This window comes from Bubalus kerabau, chromosome 13, assembly GCF_029407905.1.
Source record: "Bubalus kerabau isolate K-KA32 ecotype Philippines breed swamp buffalo chromosome 13, PCC_UOA_SB_1v2, whole genome shotgun sequence".
In the NCBI taxonomy this organism is placed as follows: domain Eukaryota; kingdom Metazoa; phylum Chordata; class Mammalia; order Artiodactyla; family Bovidae; genus Bubalus; species Bubalus kerabau.
In genome coordinates this window covers 26,451,132-26,475,544 of record NC_073636.1, presented here as the reverse complement: position 1 = coordinate 26,475,544, position 24,413 = coordinate 26,451,132, and the positions used below count along the sequence as shown (strand labels likewise).

The 24,413-nt window shown below is 39.2% G+C and overlaps 1 protein-coding gene across 1 annotated transcript in view; it reads right to left on the bottom strand.

Moving 5' to 3' along the window:
- Nucleotides 1–24,413, bottom strand: part of GPR158 (G protein-coupled receptor 158) — a 308,597-nt gene that overhangs the window by 114,962 nt on the left and 169,222 nt on the right. Inside the window, exon 4 of the mRNA XM_055543835.1 lies at nucleotides 16,593–16,816. Within this exon, the coding sequence (XP_055399810.1) occupies nucleotides 16,593–16,816 (224 nt within the window). The remainder of the gene's footprint in view (nucleotides 1–16,592; nucleotides 16,817–24,413) is intronic.

Genomic DNA, 24,413 nt, shown 5'->3' with positions numbered 1-24,413 from the left:
TGTCCTATAAAATGTGCGCTTTCATTGAACTTGGAAGACGCTGCTCATTTAATTATGGGTAAATAGTGGTTTGCATTATGACCTTGGGAGTATCTTTGGCATTATTTTCTCCATTTGTGACTGAAGATGCTGATTACTGCTATTTCTCTCCCTCCTGGGGATTTCTCTAAAATTAATTAATGGTCACACATATTACTGCTGTAAATGTACTAAGAAACTTGGAGAGTGAACATGTTGTAAATCTATTTAAAGAAAATCAAATGGACATAAAGCAGGATGCCACTTGCAACGTATTTGTAGTTCCTTGAATGATAACCCTTCATGTAACATAACAACCTATGCTACTATTTTCCATCTTTTCAATTTTCTGTATTTTCCTCCTTCCAGCAGAACTTAAGGGAAACGTCCGTGCTGTTCTCTTTGAGCTGGGCTCTCAGCAGTCTTTTCGTGTGTGCACTTGGATGTCCCCTGTCTTTCCCCAGCAGTGGCTACTGCCAAACTAGCATAGTCTTCTCAGCTCTCTATCCTGCTCTATTTGAGAACACTCAGTAAATGACCGTACTCCAAACCTCAGACAGAAAGGTCAAGCTAGAATTTCTTCAACTTTGTTACCTCAACCCCAACTTATTGACGTCTGCGTCATCAGCATCACCACTCTGCTAGTCTGAGATACAATGAAGATCTTCTATCCAAAGTCAGTATTTCCACCTGTGCTCAGGATGCTCCTCCCTTCCGTTCTCATGGGACCCCATCCCATGTTTCTCTGTCTTTTCAACCTGCACCTCTCTCCTTTCTCCAGCAGTTTATAAATACATTGCCATCATCTCAGTCTCAATCTTGAGTCTCCTCTTTGTCCATTTAGTCACAGCCTCTTTCTACTTCCCTTACAGCTAAGCTTCTTGGAATAAAGTGGTATATTTATATTCTCTACTTTGCTATGCCCAATCCATCTCTGAGTCCACCATAATCTGACTTCTCAGAAACTGCCTTGGGAAAAGTTTTCAGTAACTTCATAAAAACCAAACCCATAGGGGTATATTCATCTCAGATTTACTGCAAATGCTCTTAGAACATGACCTAGTACTGTCTTTTTCTATGTGACTAGACAATTATTCTTATACTATTAAATGCAAGCTCAAAATCCCAACAGGATTTTGCATTGAGTTTGATGAGCTTTCTCGCAATGTTAAATATGGAAGAGTAGAGACTAAAAATATCCAAAAGATTTTAAAAATTAAGACTACTGGGGGACTTCCCTGGTGGTCCAGTGGCCAAGACTCCATTTTACCAATGTAGGGGACCCAGGTTTGATCCCTGGTCAGGGAACAAGATCCCACATGCCATAATGAAGACTGGAGATTCCATGTGCTATAATTAAGACCCGGTGCTGCCAAATTAATTAATTAATTATAAAACAAAACAGCAGCTACCACTTAAGTCCCAGTAAAACTATAATAATTAAAACAGCATGACATGGGTATAGCAGGAAACTATTCTAGGCTTTAGGTTTCATTTTTCTTCATGGCTCTGTATTGTCTGCTGCTAACAACTCACTCTCTTTCTGTCCCTCTCTGTTTCTGTAAAATTTCTCTACTGGCATTGGCTCAAACCTCTCATTCCTCTGTTCCCTTTGCTCCTCCCTTTTCTTCTATCTACCCCAAAGATGCTGGCTCTAATGTCTTCCTTACTTACTGTAAACATTCTCCTGGGAAAGCTCAGAATTTGTCATGCTTTTTAACTATCACTATCTAGTCAACACTACTTCTCTGCTCCCCTCCCAAAACAGGTTGTTGGAAGTTTCAGTTATACATGATTTCTCTACTTCCTCAATCATCACAGAAAAGTATACCACCAAGGTTGCCAATGACTCCTATGTTGCCAAATTCACTGCGTGCTTTTTCCACTCATATTATTCCATCTCACTGTAGTCTACCCCCTGGCTGGTCACTCCTTTTAACTACTGTCCTCTTTTGGATTCTATAATATGACTCTTACCTGGCATCCTCTCCTCTCTGGCCACTCCTTAGTTTTTTAGAAAAGATTCCTGCATTTTAATTTTCTTCAAAATGTTGAAGGGTTCAGGCATGAGCCTTCTCTTCTTTTTCTTCTTTGTACGTTTCCTAAGCAGGTAATCTCAGTGTCACAGCTTTAAACTCCTACGTCTCACTGCTTATAACTCCTGAACTCTAGCCCAAACTCCTGCACACAGCTTCCAACTCATATACCTAATTGCCTACCTGACATCTCCTCCACTTTGACTTCTCACAGGTGGCTTAACCATCAGGGCTGCCAGAAAAATAATGCATGGAAGCAAAAAAGAATGTTTTAGTATTACTATGAAATATTTATCACAGACTTATACTAAAACATTATTCATTGTTGATGAACGTATTTCCAGGGCAGGAATAGAGATGCAGATATAGAGAACTGACATGTGGACAAGGGTGAAAGGGAAGGTGGGACGAACTGGGAGATTAAGATTGACATATATACACTACCACGGGTAAAACAGATAACTTAGGGAGCTGCAGTATAGAGCAGTGAGCTCAGCTCAGTGCTTTGTGATGACCTAGCGGGGTGGGATGGGGTTGAGGTGGGAGAGGGGCTCTAGGGGGAGGGAATATATGTATACTTAGAGCTGATTCACTTCATTGTAGAGCAGAAACAAATAACATGGTAAAGCAATTGCATCCCATTAAAATAATAAAACAAAACAACAAAGCTATTATAAAACATTTGCAAAAAATAAATAAAATTCCAATTTAACTGGGCATCCTGTTCTTTATGTGCTAAACTGGCAACCATAGTTGAACTCTGGTCTGAGGTGGAACTCTTGATTTTTCCTTCCTCCACCTTTCAAACCACCAGTTTCACATTTTCTTAATTTTAGTAGATAGGACCCCTCTTCACCCAGTTCCTCAAGATACAAACCTGAGGGGACTAAATTTAATTTGTCTTTTTTCTTCACCTCTCACATCAAATTCATCAGGAGGTCCATGGATTCTATCTCTAAATGTATCTCAAATGCAACCACTAGTCTCCATCCTGAAGCCACGGCTGCTTTAACCTAGACTAACTCAACAGATCTCTTACCACTTCCCCCACTTTCATATTGTTCCTTACTGATCTACTCTGCAGAGCAGCTAGAGAAATTAGTTTCATGCCTAAATGAGGTAATTTATCCCTCTGCTTCAAATCCTTCAGGGGCTTCTGATTGCATACCAAAACAAAACAAAACAAAACTCTTCACTCTGGTCTACAGAACTCTGAATGGCTGGCACCCAACTCTCCCTAAAGTCCCCCTGAGTTCACCTCTCTCTACTCTGCTACAACTCGCTTGCTATGCTGGCCTCAGCTCCTAGAACACTCCAAGCTTCTTCACACATTGCTACCTTAAAGATGTGATATTCTCTTCCTGGAATACCCACCTGTTCTCCGCTTTCTGGTTATCCTTGAGACCTCAGATCAAAAGACACTGCCTCAGGGAAATCGTTTTAAACATACAGTCTCCCCAACCCCATTATCTTTCCTCATTTTACTGTTACTTCCCTTCATAGCACTTAGCAGCATTTAGTAACATATTTACTCACTGATCTTTACCCCACAAGATTTTGAACTCCGATCATAGGATCACAGACCATCCTGCTTCGTTCACTATCCATAAACAATGCCTGGGAACTTAGTGCATCCTCAAAAAATCCTGAATACACGAGTGAGTAACTTAAAAGTTTGCTTCCATAGTGCCAGAACCATATGTCTAACATCCTTTCCCAGCTCAGCAATTTATCTCAAGTGCCTATAGGATAAAGTCCAAAATGCTCAGTCAGGCTTTTCAGGATTCATACTGAAATATTTCAATTTCCCCAAATGTGTCATGGGCTCTGTAATATCTTCACACATATGTTTGTCTCTCTGCCAGCTTGTCCGTCTCACTTCCGATGCCTCTGACCAGTGAAATTCATTTTTCAAGATTCTTCTCATGTATCACTTCTTCTTTGACGTCTTCTCAGACCAGTCTTCCTAGACCATCCTTTATGTGTGTGTGTGTGTGTGTGTGTGTGTTGCTCGGTTGTGTCCAACTCTTTGTGACCCCATGGACTGTAGCCCGCCAGGCTCCTCTGTCCATGGAGTTCTCCAGGCAAGAATATGGAGTGGGTTGCCATTCCCTTCTCCAGTAGGGTCTTCCCCACCCAGGGAATGAACCTGAGTCTCCTGCACTGCAGGCAGATTCTTTACCATCTAAGCCACCAGGGAAGCTCCAGACCACCCTTACCCACTCTTATTTTATACTGGCACTTTTTGTACATATCCATATTAATAGCTAACATTTACTGAGCATTTTCCATGGATCATTAATTGTAATAAGTTCATAAGCATTGCACACACTATAATCTTTACCACAATCCTATAAGATTTATTATTATGTGACTCATTATTTTGAGATTTATTATTATTATCCCCATTTTGCAGAAAAGAAAACTGAGACAAAGAGAGCTGGAAGCTGAACCTAAGGTTTAGGAGCTCTTTAGTGTGAGGCCAGGAGAGGCACCTACATAAATGGACTCTAGAGCCTGTGATCGTAATCATTATTTCCTGCCTTGCCAAGCACTCAACAAACTGCAGGACATGTTTTCATATACTTTCTATTTCCTTATATTCATTTCCTCATTAGATTGGGAGCCTCTCATGGGCAAGGCAGTATCAAAATCATCTTTTAAAATCTAGCTAAGTATTCATGAATAAAAAGTTAATGAAGGCATTAATTTATAATTGTGCAAAGCACTTTGCTTCCATGATATTGGAATGGGCTTTAAAAATGAAAATCCAGGGAATTTAGAAAAGATAGATTGGTCTCTCAGAATATGTTTCAACTGGCAAGGAATTTAGTATATGAGTGCATTAATTTTTTAAAGTTATTTTTAGCATACTTAATATGTAACTGGCTTTACCACTCAAATAAGCATAAATAAATGTAAGTGCCTCAAAAGAGGAATGGTGCTGTGGTATTCATTAAGCATTTTATGTCTCTTAAGGCATACACAAATATGTTATAATCTCTCTAGCTGTTCGTCATAACTCATAATTAGTTCTGCTGCCACCAGATGGAGTAGGAGGCTATTTAAATGACATTTCTTAAGAAGCACAGAAAAGAAGACTTCTCTTCAGCTGAACTATTTTTCTTCCCATACGTACCCTGACCACCACTCTGACATTTACATTTATACATTTACATGCACACACATACCCCTAAACCATTACACACGAGTTGCTCCTTGAGTCAAGGCACTAAGGAACGCTGTTAAAATGCAAAACCATGCAGTGATACAAATGAGCAGAGATGAAGAAGGCATAAATCCATTTAAATGGTACCACATGAGGATTTCCCTGGTGGTCCAGTGGTTAAGACTCTGGTATTTCCATTGCAGGGGGCCAAGGTTTGATCCCTGGTTGGGAAACTAAGATCCCACATGCATACTGCGCAGCGTGGCCCAAAAGACAAAACTAAAATGGTTACCATGCAATAACTTAGTTTATTCAGTTAACTAGTAGGCACTAAGCAATAATGATGTATAGGACATGCAGAGTTGTGATGAGGCACAAAGAAAAGAGGGAAAATGAAGAATGCATGCTAACCTAGAACTTGGATTACTACTCTTGGGACCAGAGTTGGTGACATCTACTTTTTAAAATTTAAGCAAAAAAAAAACTGTATTGTAACCATATGACAGATATGCTTAGTTGCTTAGTCGTGTCCGACTCTGTGACAGTACAGCACAATAGTTAAGAGTTAAAATGAGTTACAAAGTCAAACAGATCTGAATTCTTGATCTTAGATTCCCCAAATAACAGTGAATGGGTTTCTTAAATTCTCTATGCTTTTATTGTCACCCTGTTTATTTAACTTATATGCAGAGTACATCATGAGAAATGCTGGACTGGAAGAAACACAAGCTGCAATCAAGATTGCCGGGAGAAATAGCAATAACCTCAGATATGCAGATGACACCACCCTTATGGCAGAAAGTGAAGAGGAACTAAAAAGCCTCTTGATGAAAGTGAAAGTGGAGAGTGGAAAAGTTGGCTTAAAACTCAACATTCAGAAAACGAAGATCATGGCATCTGGTCCCATCACTTCATGGGAAATAGATGGGGAAACAGTGGAAACAGTGTCAGACTTTATTTTTCTGGGCTCCAAAATCACTACAGATGGTGACTGCAGCCATGAAATTAAAAGACGCTTACTCCTTGGAAGGAAAGTTATGACCAACCTAGATAGCATATTCAAAAGTAGAGATATTACTTTGCCAACAAAGGTTCGTCTAGTCAAGCTATGGTTTTTCCTGTGGTCATGTATGGATGTGAGAGTTGGACTGTGAAGAAGGCTGAGCACCAAAGAATTGATGCTTTTGAACTGTGGTGTTAGAGAAGAGTCTTGAGGGTCCCTTGGACTGCAAGGAGATCCAACCAGTCCATTCTGAAGGAGATCAGCCCTGGGATTTCTTTGGAAGGAATGATGCTAAAGCTGAAACTCCAGTACTTTGGCCACCTCATGCGAAGAGTTGACTCACTGGAAAGGACTCTGATGCTGGGAGGGATTGGGGGCAGGAGGAGAAGGGGACAACAGAGGATGAGATGGCTGGATGGCATCACTGACTCGATGGACGTGAGTCTCAGTGAACTCCAGGAGTTGGTGATGGACAGGGAGGCCTGGCGTGCTGCGATTCATGGGGTCGCAAAGAGTTGGACATGACTGAGCGACAGATCTATCTGATGCTTTTGTTTATTCAAATATAAAATGAGGATAATACCAACGTACATGTTGGCTGTATGAATTTTGCAACTCTAAAGTCACAGCCTATCATGTCATATTACTTCATTTTGATCACAACACTTAATAGCCACATGATACAGTCTTCTTTTTCTTTTATTGTCTATCTCTACCAGCCCCACACTGGAATATATACTCCTTAAGGGCACAGATCGTATTTGTCTTGTTTATCACTGCATTCTCAGTCTGGTTCAAGCACTCAACAGATGCTCAGCAGGTGGATGATGAATGGAAAGAAGGAATGGAGGGAGGCAGGCAGAGAGGGAGGCAATGAGAAGACAAGGTGAGAGAAAGAGGTGCAAAAATGGAGAGGGCTAAAATAAAACTTTTAAAATGGCGGAAATGTGCTAGTGAATGTTGATTAAATAATTACATTAAAGTTTCTCCCATCATTTAACATACTCTACATGATCACTTTTATGGGCTCCATATTTAAATGCATGGATGGCCTAACCCAATTTTGAACATTTAATTGTCCCCAGTTTGTCTATAGTATAAATAGTGCTATGATACACATACATACACCCTGACTATATTTTTAAGTCCCCATGCACCTATATGACCAGTGTGTTCTCTTGGCAAAAACTCTATTAGCCTTTGCCCTGCTTCATTCTGTACTCCAAGGCCAAATTTGCCTGTTACTCCAGGTGTTTCCTGACTTCCTACTTTTGCATTCCAGTCCCCTATAATGAAAAGGACATCTTTTTGGGGTGTTAGTTCTAAAAGGTCTTGTAGGTCTTCATAGAACTGCTCAACTCCAGCTTCTTCAGCATTACTGATTGGGGCATAGACTTGGATTACAGTGATATTGAATGGTTTGCCTTGGAAACGAACAGAGATCATTCTGTCATTTTTGAGATTGCATCCAAGTACTGTATTTCAGACTCTTTTGTTGACCATGATGGCTACTCCATTTCTTCTAAGGGATTCCTGCCCACAGTAGTAGATATAATAGTCATGTGAGTTAAATTCACCCATTCCAGTCAATTTTAGTTCGCTGATTCCTAGAATGTAGACGTTCACTCTTGCCATCTCCGGTGTGACCACTTCCAATTTGCCTTGATTCATGGACCTGATATTCCAGGTTTCTATGCAATATTGCTCTTTACAGCATCAGACCTTGCTTCTATCATGATGGTGTGATCACTCACCTAGAGCCAGACACCCTGGAATGTGAAGTCAAATGGGCCTTAGAAAGCATCACTACGAACAAAGCTAGTGGAGGTGATGGAATTCCAGTTGAGCTATTTCAAATCCTGAAAGACGATGCTGTGAAGGTGCTGCACTCAATATGCCAGCAAATTTGGAAAACTCAGCAGTGGCCACAGGACTGGAAAAGGTCAGTTTTCATTCCAATCCTAAAGAAAAGCGATTCCAAAGAATTCTCAAACTACCGCACAATTTCACTCATCTCACATGCTAGTAAAGTAATGCTCAAAATTCTCCAAGCCAGGCTTCAACAGTACGTGAACCGTGAACTTCCAGATGTTCAAGCTGGTTTTAGAAAAGCCAGAGGAACCAGAGATCAAATTGCCAACATCCACTGGATCATGGAAAAAGCAAGAGAGTTCCAGAAAAACATCTATTTCTGCTTTATTGACTAAGCCAAAGCCTTTGACTGTGTGGATCACAATAAACTGTGAAAATTCTTCAAGAGATGAGAATACCAGACCACCTGACCTGCCTCTTGAGAAACCTATATGCAGGTCAGGAAGCAACAGTTAAACTGGACATGGAACAACAGACTGGTTCCAAAGAGGAAAAGGAGTACGTCAAGGCTGTATATTGTCACCCTGCTTATTTAACTTCTATGCAGAGTACATCATGAGAAATGCTGGGTTGGATGAAGCACAAGCTGGAATCAAGATTGCCAGGAGAAATATCAATCACCTCAGATATGCATATAACACCACCCTTATGGCAGAAAGTGAAGAGGAACTAAAAAGCCTCTTGATGAAACTGAAAGAGGAAGAGTGAAAATGCTGGCTTAAAGCTCAATATTCAGAAAACCAAGATCATGGCATCTGGTCCCACCACTTCATGGGAAATAGATGGGGAAACAGTGGAAACAGTGTCAGACTATTTTGGGGGGCTCCAAAATCACTGCAGATGGTGATTGCAGCCATGAAATGAAAAGATGCTTACTCCTTGGAAGAAAAGTTATGACCAACCTAGACAGCATATTAAAAAGCAGAGACATGACTTTGCCAACAAAGGTCTGTCTAGTCAAGGCTACGGTTTTTCCAGTGGTCATGTATGGATGTGAGAGTTGGACTGTGAAGAAGGCTGAGCGCCGAAGAATTGATGCTTTTGAACTGTGGTGTTGGAGAAGACTCTTGAGAATCCCTTGGACTGTAAGGAGATCCAATCAGTCCATCCTAAAGGAGATCAGTCCTGGGTGTTCATTGGAAGGACTGATGCTTAAGCTGAAACCTCAATACTTTGGCCACCTCATGCGAAGAGTTGGAAAAGACCCTGATGCTGGGAGGGATTGGGGGCAGGAGGAGAAGGGGACGCCAGAGGATGAGATGGCTGGATGGCATCACCGACTCGATGGACATGAGTCTGAGTCAACTCCAGGAGTTGGTGATGGACAGGGAGGCCTGGCATGCTGTGATTCATGGGGTTGCAAAGAGTCAGACACGACTGAGTGACTTAGCTTAACTGAACTGATGCACCTATATGATTTCTTCAGTACAGAGTTCTCGAATTGAAACTTGTGCATTTTATGTTTATTAAACAACATCCCAAATCTCATCCAAAAGTTTCTACCAATTTATACAACCATCAGCAATGTATTGGAACACCTAATTTCTAACATCTTTACCAACATAGGGACTTATTGTTATAAAAGTATGTCATTGTTTATGGATGCTTGGGGCTAGTGCACTGGGACGACCCAGAGGGATGGTATGGGGAGGGAGGAGGGAGGAGGGTTCAGGATGGGGAACACATGTATACCTGTGGCGGATTCATTTTGATATTTGGCAAAACTAATACAATTATGTCAAGTTTAAAAATAAAATAAAATTTAAAAAAAAGTATATCATTGTTTGAATTTGCATTTCCTTATTACTCATGGTTATAGACAATATATTTTTATGTTGTTTTATAAATTGCTGATGGATATTTTTTGCCAATTTTTCTATTGGATATTTTTCTATTTCATATTGATTCTTTAGAGACTTTTATCTGTTCTTAGAACATTAATCCTTTGCCATCATATCATACCAAAACACTTTTTTCCAATTTTTTAATTTTGTTTTAATTGTTTAATGTTATACTTAGTCCTAAAGCTCACTCTTTACAATTCAAAATCCTAGTGTCCAGAAAAAGTAGACATTCTTTACGGCTAACAAAAGTAGCTTTAAGGAAAGGTAATCTATAAGTGAGTTAAATAATTTCCATAGTAACAAGAGGAAGAAAAGATTTGAATCTCTAAACTCAAGCAGGGAGACTAAGCTCTACTCAGAGCTCATAAAACATTTTCTTGTTAACAGGTACACTAGGGGATGCATGCTGTATGCTGAGATGAAGGCCCTAATTTTTTAAGATCAAATTTCTTCTGGCACTTTTATTAATATACACCACACACGCTTGTCAGAAGAAAAGTAAAAACGAATAAGAGTTGAAAGTATTATATTTTATTTGAAATACACTTGCCTTTAAATATTTAGGGAAAAGGATCTGTCAAAATACATTTTAGACTGTGTCAAGTTCAAACTACTGGAGGACTGGCTAGTAAATTATGGAATGGGATAACTCCTAGTACACTCATTATATCTTGGATAGATAGAACAGTTCATCATCTGTAGCAATCCTGAACTTTGACAGAATTCTTTAAGAAGTGAGACAAAAATCCTTAGACACATCCTTAGACAAAACAGTTTTATAGCCATGCTTCCCACAAAGGCCCTCCAGTATCAGTAGGTTTTCTTCCTTCACTTGTCCCCTGAGCCTGAAACTCCTAGTCAAGGAGAGAAAATATGTGCTACTTATGTCATTAGTTTCCCTGATAATACTTATGGCTGCTAAAGTTAGCCAATAAAGCAATCAGTTTGCAGAATAAATCCATTTGCTGCCTCCGAACCCTTTTTATCAGTTCTCCAATAAACTGTTGGAAGGTGGCAATCGTGTTTTAGCTCAAGTCCCACACATCATTAGAATGATGACTAATCCTACTTAAACAGTATCTGTATTTTAAATAGGAGGGCTTTGAAGCTTCCTGGAAAGCTGGAAAGTTTTCAAGACTAAAACACGTGAAGCACTAGCACTCTGGGCACAGTGGCTCTGATGTTTGGAATAGGGAGGCTTAGGGCAGGCTTCCTCGATCACACTCTGCCCTGCATCTGATTATAAGGCTGGGGCTGGGCCTTCAGGCTTCTTATGTCCTAAGGAAGATCATTTGAAAGTTCATTCAGAAAGCATGATTAGGGATTTCCTGGCATTCCAATGGTTAAGACTTCGCTTTCCAATGCAAGGGGTGTGGGTTTGACCCCTGGTTGGGGAGTTAAGGTCCTGCATACCTCGGTGGCCAAAAATCCAAAACATAAAACAGAAGCAGTATTGTAACAAATTCAATAAAGGCTTTAAAAATGGTCCCCATCAAAAAGGAAAGAAAGCAAGCATGATTATACTTCTCTAATTTTCAAGCTTAGCACTTCAAGTTTCTTCATATATATACTTAAATATACTCCATGGAAAGAAAAAAATATGTAAATAATATCAGGCATCATATTACAAAATCAAACATTTCAGTACAAATGATTACTTCTTGTATTCTCACCTCCTATAAGAACAAAACTGTGAAATTAAACGTTGTGATACTTTTGCCTTTTGGTAACTCTTGGAATGGCTGAGAAATCCTTTCAATGAATGGATCCTTATATACACATAAGACATAAAAAAATTCATCTCACAGTCACTAGTGTGATAAGGTTCCTATTTTTAGATTCAGTACCCTCCCCCAAATGGCTTACTACATGAATCAGGCTAGATTTTAGAGTATATACATTGTTGCTCTTGTTTTCCAAACTCTTGAGTGTCCCCATTTTACATGAGATAAAAGCCAATTAGAAAGAATGATTGCTGATTAGGTACATAACATGTAACCTTAGGGTTACACAACTAGAAAATGAAAACAGGATTTTAACTCAAACTTTTTGACCCAAAACCTTTGCAATATAAAAAGGAAGATAAAACATAAGGAACAACTTTACAGAGATTAAAACCAGTTGCTGGATTTTAGAATATCATGAAGGTAAGGACAGCAGCTTTGACAGTGCTGAAATCTGAAAGAGTGAAGCAGAAGACAAACTTAGAAGCTTCTTAAAACACAGGAAATATTTAAAAGATAATACAGTGAGAATATGAATAAAAGAAAAGCCTGGAGACCCAACCTATACTTAACAGGAAGTCCTAAAAGAGAAGCCTAGAAGAACTAGAGCAGCAGAGATAATATAAGAATTAACACAGAAGAGATTTCCCAATATCAGAAGAAATCTCAGTATGAAATCTGAGAGTAAGGATCATATTTTTTGCAAACTCAATGAAGAAGAACCATATTATGATGGTAAAAGTAAAGAAAGAAGTCAATAAGCATTCAGATGGGAGATTTTGTTCCGTAAAAGACAAAAAGTGGGCAATCCTGGAAACTGTCAAAAATGTTCAGTTCTAAAAGATACACGAAGCAATGGAAGCAATAATGGAACTCTGAAAAATATATAATCCCCAAGTTCTTTCCTAACAAAGGTGTTGTCATGTAAAAGCCACAGTTGGTGGGTGGGTCAGATAAAACATAGGTACAAAGTTACCCTTTTCTGAATAAACTTGAAGATACAGATATTTAATAATGATAAAAGATGAGTCAAAGTTAGAACTCAAAGGCAAAAAAATCATATTTTGAAAGGTCTTATGATGAGCTACTAAACCAAATAAACATTTGGAAGAAGTCTAAATCATAAATCTAAATGCAGTGAGAGCCAAACTATATTAAAGAACTGCTTTCCCTTTGAAACTAATGACGGCTTTTATTGAAAATTGACTGAAATGAATTATAGATTAAATGTAGTAAAATGGGATGGGGGAAATGAGGCAAAATAAAAGTGCCAAATTTCTCATTTACATTCAGAAAAGTGGAGTGAAAAATAAAAGAACCAAATTTCTCATTTATATTCAATAAAGGAGAGTGAAAATAAACGTGATATTGTGTGATATTTTAAGAGTTCAATAGAATTAAAATGTCTGGTAAGAGTCAAGCTCAACATTGTAGACCTCAGGAAAACGGAAACGGAGGGAAATATTATCTATCATAAACCGATGAAAATACATAACATCATCTTATGTTCAGTGTAAAAGTTGGCCAGTATTAGAACAAAGTTTCAGAAGAAAATTTTGTAAATTTTTATAAATTTTTCTCTGAAAAATTTATAGAAGTTTTCAGAAAACTGTGGAACTTCTATAAAACCCCTATAGCCAGCTGCACTGAAGATACTGGTTCTTAACGTCGAACCATTCTATTCTTTTTCATGTATTATGCTACACCTCCCTTCCATAGATGTCAGAGAAAATGAAATACACGAAAGAGCTAAGCATAAAAGGAAAACCACAGACTTGTTATTAATTCAGATTATAAAAGATAATATATGAGAGTATCCATATAATTGAAAGACAATATGAATCATAAAATTAATTTGTAAAAAGTGACATATAAGGGAGACAAAAGTTTGAAAATTACAAAACACTGCTGAAAGAAATGAAGGAATACATGAATAAGTATAAAGACATCCTGTGCTCACGGATTGAAAGACTTAATACAGTTAAGATGACAATCTAGCCAAAGGAATTTACAGATTCAATGCACTCCCTACTAAAAAATTCCAGTAATGTTTTGACAGAAAAACATATCCTAAAATTCAGATGGAATCTCATGAGACTCAAAAATGACCTTGAAAAGAACAAATTTGGAGGCTTTACACATCCTAATTTCAAAACTTACTACAAAGTTACAGTAATCAAAATAGTATAGTCCTTACATAAAGGCATAGATCAAATGGAACAGACTCGAGAGTCCAGAAATAAACTCACATGTGTGTGGTCAAGTGATCTTTCATCAAAGTGCCAGGACCACACAATGGGGAAAAGATATTCTCTTCAACAAACAGTGCTGAGAAAATTAGGTATTCAAATGCAAAAGAAGGAAGTTGGGCCCTTAACTTACAACAAATACAAAAATTAACTAAATCTGGATTGAAATCTAAATGTAAGGCCTAAAATGATAAAATTCATACAAGAAAACACAGGAGGAAAGCTTCATGACATTGGCTTTGGGAATGATTTCTCAGATATGACACCAAAAGTACAGGCAATCAAAGAAAACATAGGTAATTAGAGTCCATTAGAACTTAAAACTTTTAGGCATCAAAGGAGAGGTAAAAGATAACCCATGGGATGGAAGAAAATGTTTGCAAGGCATCTATGTGATAAGTGTAATATTCAGAATACATGAAGAACTCCTACAACTCAGCAATGAACAACCAACCAATTCAAAAGTGAGCAGAAGACTCGAATAGACATTTCTGCAAAGATGTACCAAAAAGCACATGAAAAAATGCTAGACTGCCACTAACCTGTAGGAAAATGCAAATCGAAACTACAATGAGAATTCACTTCAGATTGATTAGGATGGTTATTATAAAACAAACAAACAATAGAAAAAAAAATAGTAAGTGCTGGTGAGGATGCAAAGGAATTGGAACCCTCATGAATTGTTGGTGAAAATATCAAGTTGTCTGGCCTCTGTGGAAAACAGTTGCAACCGCATGGACTGTAACACACCAGGCTGTCCTCCACTATCTACTGGAGTTTGCTCAAATTCATGTCCATTGAGTCAATGATGCTATCTAACCATCTCATGCTCTGCTGCCCCCTTCTTCTTTTGCCCTCAATCTTTCCCAGCATCAGGGTCTTTTCCAATATTATTCATCAATGAAAAGAAAAGAGCACTAGGTGGTTCAGACAATAAAGAATCTGCCTGCAATGCAGGAGACATGGGTTCAATCCCTGGGTCAGGGAAGATCCCCTGGAGAAAGAAATGGCAACCCACTCCAGTATTCTTGACTGGAAAATGCCATGGACAGAGGAGCCTGATGGGCTACAGTCCATGGGGTGGCAAGAGTCGGACATGACTTAGCAACTAAACCACCAAAAGAAATGAAGTTCTGATACACGATACAACATAGATAAATATGCTACGTGAAATAAGCCAAAGACGAAAAGACAAATAGTATAAAAGTCCACTTATCCGAGGTACTCTGAAAAGACACATTTATAGAGACAGAAAGTAGAATAAAGGTTACCAGGGATTAGGAGAACAGGGAGTTGTTTAATGGTTACAGAGTTTGGTTTGGGATGATGCAGAGGTTCTGGAAATGAACAGTGGTGAGGACTGCACAGTGATGTGAATGTATTTAATGCCCCTTAATTGTACAGTTAAAGATGGTAAATTTTATGTTATGTGTATTTTACAATAAAAAAATAACACATTGCTCCTTTTCTTACCAAAATAGGCATTAGAACATCATAATTAGCCTAGTAGAATTTCAGCCACATTCTACATTAAAACATCTAATTTTCCAAACCAAAAATGAGCACTTATAAAACCACTTGTCAATTAATTTCTAATTTAAAAAAAGAAATTATTACAGGACTGGAAGGGAAAATATAAACTGTAGTATGTTCCCTTTAAAAAATGACTATCACTATTTTTTCCAAACCACTGAGCTCAAACAAAACATGTTAAAATAGTACTAAGAATAAATCAAGCAAAAGATTATTTTCAGAAGTGGAATAAGCTGTTGTACCTTCCGGTATACCTTCTTTCTTAGAAATTTTCACTCAAAAATAAATTGTACTAACACTTCACATTATTAAGCTGTAAGAAGCTATGCTCTCTCTTCAGAATAGCTAATAGGAAAAGATGTGACTTGTCATAATATTTGTTAAAAAAAAAAGATAATTTCTAAATATTTAATATTCAGGATATTTAAAATACTATTTTAAAAATTGCCACTGCTTTAGAAGAACTTGCTGAGCTCAAAATCATTCACAGTTTATTGACAGATTTATTCTTTAACCCAGGACAAATACATATAATTATTTCCTTAAATGTTTGTCCACAGAAATTTAATTTACTCTGTGGTGTTGTATTATCAGCCTCGACCAAAAACATAGCAGAATCTAGTTTGTGTTTAAAATGATACAATGTTAAATAACCTTTGACCAATGATTGCTGGTACCTACCAACTACAGAGTTGATACGTTAGGCACGAGCAAACCTCATTGAACTTAAGATACTGATAACGACACTAAATAATCTGGTTTTAGAGCCTGCACACTTATCCGTGAAAAGCAATAAATACCACAAAGCTTTCTACACACGAAAAAAATTAATGCTATGTTGGGAACTGGCTGAAGAAATTCTTCAAGAAGCCAAAGAGATGATATAAAAGAATCTTTTGAGGTTTTTGAGCTTCAGGCTAAACAGGGAGAAACATTCTGCAGAAGAAATTGTCATAATAAAGTTTCATATTTTTCAATTCCTGTTTCTCCTGAGAAGCTAAGGAATATAACTTTCATACTCTAGTCGTATTATAGAAAGACTTTGGCTTAATAGAGAAGCGATTAGGATTTGGAACAATTCTATTTGCCTAAGAGGTCAGTTTATAATGAAAAGGAAGATCGTAACCAGGGTACCTGGGTTTACCTTGGCTTTGCGAAAGCGGTAGACCACCAGCATGCTCACGAAGTCCAGCAGCATACACAGGGCTTGAAAGGAGATGATAGCCAGTCGCAAGTACTTATCTTCCTGGACAAAGCAGGGGCTATCGTCAGCACAGTAGGGGCAGCCCTCGCTGCATGGCAGGCAGACGTGGGCTTCTTCTGACACATCCTTGGCACTTTCTACAAAATGGTGATCTGGACCCCTTCCTGAAAATTCCAAATAAAACCAGTGTCACTGCACCTTGGAGGCAGGTGAGACAGAATCAAAACACATCCTCACTTCTTCATTCCTTTTCCCTCTCACTAAAAACCTTTCTTCAACCTTCTTGCTCAGAGAGTTACTTTGCCTTTAGACTCAAACAAAATTCTTTTCATCCTTTTGATTTAAAAAAAAAATGTCATTCAGAGCAATTGAGGAAAATAAGCAAAAATGGAACTAAATCTCCTCAGAGACAGGGAACAGTTTTCTATCTTTTATTTCACTATCTTCCACTCCCTAATGGAAACTCCCTATGGTCACAAATCATATTCTATAAATATTTGCTAAAGAATTAACCAGAAAAAAAAAAAAAGGATGAGAAAGTTGTATCATTCCTGTACCAAGTAAATATACACAACACTTTTGGAACCTCTTGACCTAGATGACACAGAATCTGAAATGAGGCTTTGATTGCTCTTTAATCCAGCAGGGATTTCATCCACCAAGTTCATTAGGTCTAAATTGGATAAAATGGCACTTAATCGACAGTTGTTCAGGGTGCAATTGCCTCATGATGGTGCATCCTCTGCCCAGAGGACAATCCATACTTACCGGCTATCGTGTAATTTCCCACTCTGCACACCCACAGGACATTTCCACACTATTAACTAACCGCTATTACTGATCTACCTTTAATTTTGGATTCTTATGTCTTGGTTATCAAACTTAACTTAGCCCTGAAGCCCAAGAAGTAAGAATTCTCTCTAAATGTTGAGTTGGCAATGTTCCGTCACTTCAGTCATGGCCAACTCTTTGTGACCCCACAGACTATAGTCTTCCAGGTTCCTCTGTCCATTGGGTATCTCCAGGCAAGAATACTGAAGTGGATTGCCATGCCCTCCTCCAGGGGGCCTCCCCAACTCAGGGAATGAAACCATGTCTCTTAGGTCTCCTGTGCTGCAGGTAGATTCTTTACCCACTAAGCCACCATTTAGTGCTGACAAATATGCAGTTAATAATATACACTTAAAAATCCTCAAACCTATTTCCAATCCTGACGTCAACATGAAAGACGTGAATGTGTGTTCAGTTTAGTATATAACACAAACACACAGCTCAGTATCTAACACAACTTTGACTGACTGAGGAATTTGCAAAATTTGTTCTGGTTAACAGTATTTTAAAAACACAAAGTTTAACAGAAAATCTTTATTACTTTCAACTCCTGTTCAGATCAGTTACTCAGTTGTGTCTCTTTGCGACCCCATGGACTGAAGCACAGCAGGCTTCCCTGTCCATTACCAACTCCTGGAGCATGCTCAAACTCATGTCCATCAAGTCAGTGATGCCATCCAACCATGTCATCCTCTGTTGTCCTCTTCCCCTGCCTTCAGTCTTTCCCAGCATCAGGGTCTTTTCAAATGAATCAGTTCTTCACATCAGGTGGCCAAAGTATTAGAGCTTTAGCATCAGTCCTTCCAATGAATAGTCAGTACTGATTTCCTTTAGGATGGACTGGTTGGATCTCCTTGTAGTCCAAGGGACTCTCAAGAGTCTTCTCCAACACCACAGTTCAAAAGGATCAATTTTTCGGTGCTTAGCTTTCTTTATGGTCCAACTCTCACATCCATAAATGACCACTGGACTCCTGCTGAAGGTTCACAATATTTATAAAAGATATTTTTGTCTTCATTGCTTCACAATAGCAGACATAATTGAATATTTTTTTGTTGGTGCAGGATATATTACTGCTTAAAACTCTTCACTCTGTTACACAGTGAAAAGTGTATGAATTTCAGTGTCCAGCAGATAAGGCTCCCGTTCCTAGACAGCTCTGAGACATTAGGCAACTCACCTGACCACTTTGAGTCTTAGCTTATTTCTGTATGAAATATGAATTGCTGTGGTATTAAATGCAATAATGTATATAAATCACAATGCCTGGCTTTCTCTTCTTCTCCAAATCTGGGAGATGCAAAGAGAAATTAGGAATCCATTGATGTTTTAAAGAAAGGCATTACTGCTCAAAAACAAGCAGGTTATAAGAAAGAACTAAGATATGGAGGCAGTCAGTGGGAATAAGCCCCATTGCAGACAAGTTAAATTTGATGTCCAGCTCCTTGTTCAGGAGAAATATACAACAAGAAGTGAGAAATAATGCAAGACTAGATTCTGGGAGAAGAATCAATGTCAGTTAAAGAACCCACAGAGAGCTCTGGGAGTAGACAAACTATTTATTAAGGATTTCAAAGAGGGAGAATCTAAACAGGCAGAAGTTTTCACAATGTCATAGAAGAAAATGGATTTATTGGAACATGCTGGAATGTGATCAGAGAGGACACCTGAGGGAAGACTATAAAGTTTAATGATTACTGGATCCTTCATTGACCTTTAAGACAGTAATTTCCAGACAGTGGCAGAGACTGAAATTAGGTTGTCAGAGCCGAAAGAATAAATATATGATAAAAATAGAATATAGTTGCAATAAATGTTCCATTGAATAAAAAAAAAAATTTGGTCTTGCAGAGCAAACAGACACAAGCAATCTACAAAACAAGTAAGTAATTTAGTCTGTCAAAACTGAGCGGTGCCGACAGAGCCAATATTTTATAATAACTACAAACAGAACATAATCTTAAAAAATTGCAAATCACTATTTTATACACCTGTAATATGTAATATTGGACAGCAACTATACTTCCATTTAAATAAATAAAGTTTGAATAATATTAAAACACACACACCCACACCAAGTGAGAAGTGCAAAAAGGAAAAATGAGTGGAACAAGGTCAGGGCAATCAGACATGCCCGAGTGAGAATTACAATTTTAAATTAAGTGGTTAGGATAGACTTCATTCTACAGGTGATACCTGAGCAAAGATTTGAAAGAGGTAAGGGAGTTAGCTACTCTGACCTGTAGCCAGTACAAAGATCCTGAGAAGGGGTGCACACCTGGCACATAGAAGGAAGTACAAAGAGTCTGGTGTCACTGGAGTGGATTGAGTGTAGGGCAGTGTGGTGGAAGGCAAAGTCAGAGAAGTAACAGGTCCAGATCATAAATGGCGCCCTGGGCCACTGTAAAGGCCTGGATTCTTCCCTCAGTAAAACAGAGAGCCACGGCAGGGTTCTGAGCGGGTAAGTGACATGATATGCCTTGTGTTGTTAAAGGATTACTTTGATTATGAAGAATATACTGCAGCAGGTAAGGGTAGAAGTGGGGAGATTTGTAAGAAGCTGTTGAGAATAATCCTGGAGAAGGAAATGGCAACCCACTCCAGTACTCTTGCCTGGAAAATCCCATGGACGGAGGAGCCTGGTAGGCTGCAGTCCATGGGGTCGCTAAGAGTCGAACAAGACTGAGCAACTTCACTTTCACTTTTCACTTTCATGCATCAAAGAAGGAAATGGCAACCCACTCCAGTGTTCTTGCCTGGAGAATCCCAGGGACGGGGGAGCCTGCTGGGCTGCCGTCTATGGGGTCGCACAGAGTCGGACACGACTGAAGCGACTTAGCAGCAGCAGTTGAGAATAATCCAGGTGAAACTTGACAGCTGCTGGGGCCACAGTGCAACAGTAAAAGCTAGCTGGATTCAAATGAATTTTGAAGGTGGAATCAACAAAATTTTCTGATGAGCCGGCTATGGAATGAAGGAGAAAGAAAAGAATCTGGAGTGATTCCCAGGTGTCTGGTATGAACTAGTGGATAGAGGAAGTTGCTTCCAACCAACATGGAGAAGAATGGTTGTGGGCCAGTCTTTGGAGAAGACTGCAAGTTCAAACTTGACATTTCAGTTTGAAAATATCTACTAGAGACCCAGGTGATAATGTTAAGTACATATCTTGCTATATTGGGTTTGGAATTTGGAAGAAAGGTCTAGAAGGAAGATAAAGATACAAAGGTCACGGGAATTTAGACAGTGTTTAGAGCCAAGAGAAGGAATTTCAGACAGGGAAGTCTCCCAGGACATACCAGTGTTATTGCCACACAAAATCTTTAATCACAGAAAACTTTCCTTGGTTGTGACTCATATTTTTAAAGGGCACTGTATTATTTCTCTCCACAACTGCAAACATAAAAAGCTTCAACAGAAAAGCAAGCAACCAACCAACCAATAAATATTTTCTCTGGATTTAAATATGACCTCCCACTACCAAAAGAGCTAAAGCTGCAGTCCTGGTTTGGATCTTCCAAAAGCAGAGCCTGAGACAATGATCTGGATACAAATAACTTATTTGGGAGGTGATTTACCATATGACCCTGCAATCCCACTCCTGGGCATATACCCCGAGGAAAACATGGTCCAAAAGGATACCTGCACCCCGATGTTCATAGCAGCACTGTTTACAATAGCCATGACATGGAAGCAACCTAAATGTCCATTAACAAATAAAGCTGTGTACATATATACAATAGAATGTTACTCAGCCATTAAAAATAATGAAATAATGCCATTTTCAGCAACATAGATGGACCCAGATATTGTCATACTGAGTGAAGTAAGTCAGACAGAGAAATACAAATATTGTATGATATCACTCATAAGCAGAATCTAAACAATGATACAAATGAACTTATTTACAAGACAGAAAACAGACTCACAGACTTAGAAAACAAACTTATGGCTACTGAGAGGGAAAGGGGGAGGAAAGCATAGTTAGAGAATTTGGGACTGACATGTACACACTGCCATATTTAAAATGGGTAACCAACAAGGACCAACTATAGAGCACAGGGAACTCTGCTCAGTATATTGTAATAACCTAAAAGGGAAAATAATTTGAAAAAGAACAGATACATGGATATGTATAGCTGAATCACTTGGCTGTATGCATGAAACTAGACACTGTTAATCACCTATACTCCAACAAAAAATAAAAAGTTTTTTAAAATTGATTTTTTTAAAAAGTCATTATTAAGTTGGATGTTACTGTAGGTAATGGGGGCTCCATCTTTGCAGGAGTGCTCTAAAAAGTGCATATAATGCTCCTCAGATTTGTCTCTGCAAAGGACAGAGGTGGGAGCGTTTAGGCAGCAACTACCAATCCCAGTCCCACTGGTTGACAGCTGTTCCCAGAGGACTCGGTATGTGCACACTCTTAGACAAGTGCTGGGCAAGCCCTGAGGCAGAAAAGAAATTCTGGACACGCTTGGCAGTGAGATCCTGGCAGCACGTCCCCTAACTATCATAGTAGCTAACATCTGAGGTACATCAAGGGTATGTGAGGCAGGGTATGAGGGTGTGTACACGTGTGTGCGTGCACGCACACACAAAATGGCTTCTAAGTTACAAACTCAAATAGAATACAATTTGAATGGTGTCCCCTGGGTTTGAAGACCATGCTGACCATAAGCTGGACTGAGAGAGAAAAGCAAGCCTAGGACTGGTAGGCCTCACAGACAACTCTAATTACATTGTTAAACACGTTCCTACATGTTTACAGAGTGAATTACTTTGCAGAAGCAGTTTATTCTTGCCTGTGGTCTTTTCCTTTATAATACTGCGTCTCAATCCATTTATTAAAGATTATACAATGAATTCCTCCCAGTTTAAACTACCGCATTTAAAGAGTGGAACCCTCTCCAGTTCGCATTTGATTATACAGACTGAAGCCGAATTGCACTATGGCGAGACACTCTAATAATCTGGGTTGATCAAACTACCCAAATCGGAGGCTCAATGAGCTTAAATCATCACCAAAGGAAAAAACCTTAATTTCATGTTCAGTTCAGATCAGTTCAGTCGCTCAGTTGTGTTCGACTCTTTGCGACCCAATGAATTGCAGTACGCGAGGCCTCCCTGTCCATCACCAACTCCCGGAGTTCACTGAGACTCACGTCCATCGAGACAGTGATGCCATCCAGCCATCTCATCCTCTGCCGTCCCCTTCTTCTCCTGCCCCCAATCTCTCCCAGCATCAGAGTCTTTTCCAATGAGTCAATTCTTCACATGAGGTGACCAAAGTACTGGAGTTTCAGCTTCAGCATAATTCCTTCCAAAGAACACCCAGGACTGATCTCCTTTAGGATGGACTGGTTGGATCTCCTTGCAGTTCAAGGGACTCTCAAGAGTCTTCTCCAACATGACAGTTCAAAAGCATCAATTCTTCGGCACTCAGCTTTCTTCACAGTCCAACTCTCACACCCATACATGATTACTGGAAAAACCATAGCCTCAACTAGACGGACCTTTGTTGTAATGTCTCTGCTTTTGAATATGCTATCTAGGTTGGTCACAACTTTCCTTCCAAGGAGTAAGCGTCTTTTAATTTCATGGCTGCAATCACCATCTGCAGTGACTTTGGAGCCCCCAAAAATAAAGTCACACTGTTTCCACTGTTTCCCCATCTATTTCCCATGAAGTGGTGGGACCGGATGTCATGATCTTCGTTTTCTGAATGTTGAGCTTTAAGCCAACTTTTTCACTCTCCAGTTTCACTTTCATCAAGAGGCTTTTTAGTTCCTCTTCACTTTCTGCCATAAGGGTGGTGTCATCTGCATATCTGAGGTTATTGATATTTCTCCTGGCAATCTTGATTCCAGCTTGTGCTTCTTCCAGCCCAGCATTTCTCATGATGTACTCTGCATAGAAGTTAAATAAGCAGGGTGACAAGATACAGCCTTGACGTACTCCTTTTCCTATTTGGAACCAGTCTGTTGTTCCATGTCCAGTTCTAACTGTTGCTTCCTGACCTGCATATAGGTTTCTCAAGAGGAAGGTCAGGTGGTCTGGTATTCCCATCTCTTTCAGAATTTTCCACAGTTTATTGTGATCCACACAGTCAAAGGCTTTGGCATAGTCAAGAAAGCAGAAATAGATGTTTTTCTGGAACTCTCTTGCTTTTTCCATGATCCAGCGGATGTTGGCAATTTCATGTTAAGGAAAAATAAAAGGCAGAAGAGTTTTTCTTTTCACATTTTCCTAAATTCAACGACTGATATTTTTAGCATATTGTCAAAAGACACATAAGGCATTCTGCAATACTCTAAACTTTTGGGTTTAAATCAGTTATTTGTTTCCTTTTGGTAAGACATACCCAAGGACTAAGACAAAAAAATGAAAAAATATTTCTCCTGCAATTAAAAATGGAGTATATTCTCTGTGAAATTTATTTTTGTGTGTATTAGATGCCAGGATTCCCTGGTAGCTCAGCTGGTGAAGAATCCACCTGCAATGCAGGAGACCCTGGTTCAATTCCTGAGTCAGGAAGATTCCCTGGAGAAGGGATAGGCTACCCACTCCAGTACTCTTGGGTTTCCCTGGTGGTTCAGACCATAAAGAATCCACATGCAATGAGGGAGACCTGGGTTCAATCCCCAGGTTGGGAAGATCCCCTGGAGAAGGGAAAGGCTACCCACTCCAGTATTCTGGCCTGGAGAATTCCATGGACAGAGGAGCCTGGCAGGCTATAGCCAATGGGATCACAAAGAGTTGGACACAACTGAGCAACTTCACTTTTATTAGATGCCATGACCAACTCAATGGACATAAGTTTGAGCAAGCTCCAGGAGATGGTGAACGACAGGGAAGCCTGGCATGCTGCAGTCCATACGGTCACAGAGTCGAAGATGACTGAGAAACTGAACCACCACAACAAAAATGCAC